The sequence below is a fragment of the Lactuca saligna genome, chromosome 8 (assembly GCF_052625555.1).
Source record: "Lactuca saligna cultivar CGN05327 chromosome 8, ASM5262555v1, whole genome shotgun sequence".
Taxonomy (NCBI): Eukaryota; Viridiplantae; Streptophyta; class Magnoliopsida; order Asterales; family Asteraceae; genus Lactuca; species Lactuca saligna.
Window position 1 is genome coordinate 21,259,421 of NC_136424.1, and position 6,243 is coordinate 21,265,663.

Here is a 6,243-nt window from a genome sequence, read left to right on the forward strand (position 1 = left end):
TTGTATAGAGTTTTGAACTTCACTAATGAATCTTGATGGAATTCATTGTCATTGAATGAGCATCATACATATTATCGAGTTAGGGTTACAAGGATTATCATAGTTAATGTTTACATGAGTATAAAATTTCCTAGCTAAATTGCCAGTTGTGACACTACTTCTCCCTAAAAGGCACTAGGGACCTGCACAGACAAGAGCAATGAGCGGGCAGTCTCAACAATATGACAATGTTTTCGTTCTGCCACACCATTTTGCCAAGGTGTATCAATACACGAGGACTGGTGTATAGTACCATCATAAGCGAGTAACTGAGTAAAATCATTAGATGTATATTCACCCCTAAGTCACACCTGAAGCACTTAATCACAGCCGAATGTTGAGTTTTAACAAGAGCTCTAAAATTACTGTAAATATCAAAGAAATCAGATCTGCGTTTCATAAAATAAACCCATGTATATCGAGTATAATCATCTATAAAAGATACATAATAGGTTGACCCACCCTTTCTGGATACTGGTGCAGGACCCCATACATCAGAATGAATAATGTCAAAAGGAGCAGTAGAACAAGAAATACATTTATTGAAAGGTAGAGCAGAGAATTTTGCCAGTTTACAACCACTACAATCAGGAATATTACAAGTGTCTAAATGACCCAAAACACCACCAGATGCTAAAAAACTCAAACGTGATATAGACATATGTCCCAAACGAGAATGCCAAAGGTCTCAAATGGAAAGAAGATAAATCAATGTTGGAGGCATCAACAACAGATACTTTGAGAACCTCCAAGACATATAGTTCCCCCACCCTATGGCAGGTCCTAATCACATTCTGGGTGTGTTGATCCTGTATAACACAGACATAATCATAAAAGAACACCCAGTTACCAGACTTACATAACTGAATGACTGAGGCAAGATTCAAAGTGAGTTTAGGAATGTAATAAACATCAAGGAGAGTGATATGAGAAATAGAGACAGACCCAACACCCTTAACTAGCATAGATGTATCACTAGCAGACTTAACATAAATAGATGACACTTGCGACAAAGAAATAAATGATGACAAATGAGGAGTCATATGATGGGTTGCACCAGAATCTAAAATCCACAAAGATTAGGGAATATCTGATGTACCAGATGAAGTAGGACCAGAGTGAGACATAGATGCAGACATAGTAGTAGGATTAGAGGCAAAATATTGTCTGAAACTGTAACATCCGGATTTTCAGGGTTATTATTGTGTAGGTTAATCTTTTGATTAAAGGAGAGACTCGACGAGTTGAGGATCCAACTCGCCGAGTCGAGCCGGGTTTCTCGTGCGGATTTAATGAATGGACTCGACGAGTCAAAGGAGGGACTCGTCGAGTAGGTGCTGGGCAGAGAAACCCTAATTTCTCGGGTTTGGGACCTATTTGAAGGTCCTTATGGCCTTCATTTGCGGCCACTACACCCTCAGAAAACCCATAGAGAGCAGAGAGGAAGCTTGTAGTGCAAGATGAGGGCTAATTCATCATCCTTTGGAGTATCTTAGCAAAGGGAAGGAAGGAATTCAAGTTGAGATGTCTTATGAGACTCAAATCTTCCATCATTGCGTTCAGAGCTACTGTGAGAGGTAAGGATTCATGTCTATCTTCGTTTGTTTAGTAGATTTCATGAATCTAGGGTTTCTTCATGCTTTATTTAGCTTGAATCTAGAGTATGAGAGGTCCCATGGTGAAATGATTCCTAGATTTGGACCTTAAGAGGTCCAAAGAGTCCCTTCCATTCTGGTTTATGCCTTTTCCTTGGAGTTATGAGCTAGGGTTGTCATGATATGAAGGATTTCACCAAAATAAGCATAGAAAGCCTTGCATGTGTACCAAGATTCGACCTTTACGTGGTTATTGGTCATAGGGAAGTCAGATCTATGGATTAGAGGAACGGATCTGACCTCAGAAGCTCAAATGATTGTTATCATGGGAGCTACTCACCGAATCCATAGGCAGACTCGACGAGTCGAGTCGAGGTTGCCCCGCGATTTGTTGTTGAGTAACTCAATGAGCAGATAGGGAACTCGTCATGCCTGAGAGGTTCAAAGGGCATTCAGAGGACCAGCGTGGACTCGCCGAGTCACTCGTGCGCACTCGACGAGTTTGGTCAAAGTTTGACCGTTGACTAGAGTTGACTTTGTTGACTTTTATGGTTCGGTCAATGATTTGGTCTTATGAGCCATTAGAGGGGTAGAATGGTCTTTTACCCTTCTTAGAGGACTTATAGAGGAGGATTAGCCTAGCCTTTAGAAGTTGTATTAATTAGAGAAATTATTTATGTGATTAGGCAGAGGCTAGCGCTGTATTTCAGAATACAAGGTTTACCGAGTATACGAGGTGAGTCTTCTCACTATACCTTACCATGAGTGGTAATTAGAGTGATATGATAGAGTATCTCGTATGCTATGTATGTGATGTGTTGCACTGCATGATTTCTATGTGATTTATGTTGTGTGTATTCCAGAGCTTGACAGAGTTAGGATTGGAAGGTCCATAGAGTTAGAACCGGAAGGTTCACAGAGTTAGGATCAGAGGGTCCACAGAGTTAGGGCTCAAGGGCCCACAAGAGTTATAGCCTTGAGTGGCTAATATGTGTTATATGTGGTATTTTAGGGAACTCACTAAGCTTCGTGCTTACCGTGTTATGTGTTATGTGTTTCAGGTTTTTCTCAGGATCACGAGACGGCACCGGCTCGATTGTACACACCAGAGGAAGAGTTATGTTTTGAGGATCCTGGTTTATTATGCAATTGAATATAGAGTTATGTTTTGTAAATTAAACAGAAATGAGATTTCTACAAAAAGTGTTATAAGAATTAAACGATTATTTTAAATGAAAATTTGTTTTGAAATTTACGGTGTGACAGAAACTCTCAAACACCTTAGGATCCAATGCAGATGGTGACATATTTCCAACATAATCTGTATCCGCTGGTGGTATAGCAACAACAACAAACTATGGAGGACGAGGGATCCATGGAGGAGTACCAGAGGAACGTGGCTGAAACTTTTGTTGACCATACCTATTTTGTTGTCCCGATTGAGGTTGACCAGATTTACCCTTATTGACTAATAATGGACACTGAGCTTTCCAATGATTTTTCTATTTTCAGAATGCACACTCATCATAAGCAACCCTTGAAGTATTTCGAGACTAATTAGAGGAAACAACAAGCACAATAGGAGCGGGAGTAGAAATAGAGGTTGCTTTAAACCCTTTATCCGCATGAGACTTGATACGAGTCTCTTCTTCAATTAACTCATGGACAACAACTTTAACTGAGGGAAGAGGAGAGCGATGAAGAATTTTTCCACGCAGACCTTCAAAATCAGAACGCAAGGCCATCAAGAACTCGACCAAGCGTTGTTCTTCCTTCCTCGCAATGTAAGGCTCAAAATATTTTAACTCTTTAGATTCAGTAAGAGCCAATTGATCTCACAGATCATACATAGCAGCATAAAAATATTGAATACCCTGTTCATTTTGTTTAAGGGCACAAGTATCATATTCTAACTAGTATTGTTTAGCAAAGTTGGACTAAGTATACAGTCTCTCCAAGTGATTTTAAACTTCCTTTGTTGTGTCATATTTTCATACCAATGGATTGAGTAACAGAGTTATTAATCCAAGTAATGACCTTGGATTTATCAGTCTCCCAAACATCAAGCAACAAATCAAAATTCTCCATTTGAGGCACTGGGGGTTTGGCTTTAGTCCCAGTAGCATAACCCCACATATTCTTCCTACAAATGAAGTTCTTCATAACGTAACTCCAATACATATAATTCTTTCCATCTAGACGAGTACTGATTGACTGAAGAGAATCATCATTTCCAGTCATGTTGACAATGAATAAATAATCACAGTAGTAGTATAGCAATCTAAGAATGAAAGGAGTGACAAACCAGTAGAAGCAACCAATCAGACAACGAACCAACAACAACAATGAATCAACGGCAACAATGAATCAACATATCAACAACGAATCTGCGCCTCAGATGACTGCTACAAGGAATTCTAATAACGTATCAAACCTACACTTTGATACCATGATAGCATTGTCATATGATTATAATAAAGAGAAATTACAAGAGTTCTCAATGGAAAACATAAAGACTACAAAGAATAAAGCGGCATATAAATACTAGTTAGACAAAAAACCCTAATGGGCTAAAGACTAAATGGCCTATAAACAAGTGGGCTAATAATATATAGGCTAACACATTAAACTCATTAAAAAGAATTTAAAAACAATTAGCGTTCTAATATTTTTCAACTTTCTTGATCATTACTTGTTTTTTTAATTTCTCAAGCATACTTTTCCATTCATTCACTGATTTTCCGACTAACAAAGAACCAATAACCTCAATATGCAGGGGAGTTCGTGCGCTACAATTCACAATTTCTTTCGAAATATCCTTATGAGACTGCAATGGAGTTGAACTTTGGAAAGCATACTGAGAGAAAAGCATAAACGATTCTTTGAAATCTAACTCCTTGACCTCATATCTTATGTCAACTTGTGCTTGATCCAAAATATATCCACTTCTACTCGTAACGACAATCATACTTCCCCTACCTAACCATGAAGATTGAACGATTAAGGAATTCATTTGACTTAACTCGTCAATGCCATCAAGAACTATAAGGACTTTGGTAAATCCTAGTTTGACTTTTATTAGATTAATTCCCTTGTCGATATCACAATTCACATAACTCTTTCCTTGTAGCTCATACAAGAGTTCATCTTGTAAACGAACAAGTCCATTAGGTTGTTTTAATTTATCTCCAACACGTGCAAGAAAACAACTACCTTCATATTGATGGGTGATCGTATTATAAAATTCTTTAACGAGAGTTGTTTTTCCAACACCGCTAATACCATACACCCCAAGTACACAACTATTGTCTACCCATCTTTTGAGTAATGATTTTAGCTCTTCAATAAGAGAATCCAATCCAACCGGATGCTTGGCTACAAACAATTTTCGTTTTATCTTATGTAGCACGTTCATTACAATTCTTTGAACAAATTCTGATTCACGCCTATTAAATACATCATCAATTATTAAAAAATCATGTTTTGTGACTAACAATTAAACAAGTAAAATAAGGGGAAGTTATAAAAGCATATCAAATGGTAGAATATATATTTTTTAAATGATTGCCGGTCAAGGGACAAGGGCCATGATCGCAGTGAAATGCAAATATAAGAACTACATTGAGACAATTTTAAAAGTTGGACTGGACTTGAGATTTTTTGTAAAAGACGGGGACCAAACTTATAATTTACTCGTTAAGAAAATGTATACCTGCTTGCGTCGTAATTAAACTCCCAACCATCTAAACTTGCCGCCTCCGTCATCGCACGTCGCCACTCTTCCACCTTAATCCGATCAAATCGCTCTTCATGTCTTACAAAAGCCGATTCAAAGCTTCCAGTTTGCCGGCGAACATCATCCCGATGGACATCATAAAACACCGGAAAAACCAACTGATCGACGGTTCTTTTAGAATCCAAAATCTCCAGCAATTCATCAAGGCACCATTTCGACGATGCATACTCCTTCGAGAAAACCACGATCGATGTCCTTGATTCCTTGATTGCTTTTATCAATCCCGACGGAATATCATTACCTCTAGGCAGCTCATCGTCGTCTTTAAATGTGTGGATTCCGGCTTCAATCAGAGCCTTGTAGAGATCGCCACTGAAGGTTTTGCGGGTATCTTCGCCTCTGAAGCTCAAAAAGACGTCGTAGTGCCAACGTGGAGGCGTAGGTGAAGTATTTCGTAGCTTCATGGAATAGAGTTTTGGGGTTCTCCTTGCGGAATCCATTGATGATCTTAATTTACAGTGTTCATATGAGATATAATAAGCAATTTGTTTTTTAAAAGACAAAAAGCCTTGTAAATGACAATTGGGTCACCATCAGCCTTCGTTGTCTGAACTTGATTGTATGTTAATTTATGGAGGGTGAAAAGCGTATTTGGTAAAAGTTGGCAAAGGATGTCTGGAAGAAAACCTCAAATACTTATCACCGAATCTTTTACTTAGGCTGCACGGGGCCACGTGCAACGGCCGAAGCCATTTTGTTGGCCCGTTATGGGGTCTTCCGTGGTCACGGTAAGGAGTGGCAACGGAATAAATACGAACGTCTGGATGAATTGGACCATTTAAAAATCGTAACTTTCAAATAAAAAAAAAATCG

The 6,243-nt window shown here is 38.6% G+C and overlaps 1 protein-coding gene across 1 annotated transcript; it reads right to left on the minus strand.

Annotated features, from left to right (window-relative positions):
- Positions 1–4,159: 4,159 nt before the first annotated feature.
- On the minus strand, positions 4,160–5,925 carry LOC145012200 (disease resistance protein Roq1-like). The gene is made up of 2 exons (XM_078970986.1): positions 5,347–5,925; positions 4,160–5,080 (listed from the first exon to the last, which is right to left on the minus strand). Exons 1-2 carry the CDS (start codon positions 5,868–5,870, stop codon positions 4,297–4,299), a joined length of 1,308 nt encoding a protein of 435 aa, XP_078827112.1. The 5' UTR covers positions 5,871–5,925; the 3' UTR covers positions 4,160–4,296.
- Positions 5,926–6,243: the final 318 nt, after the last annotated feature.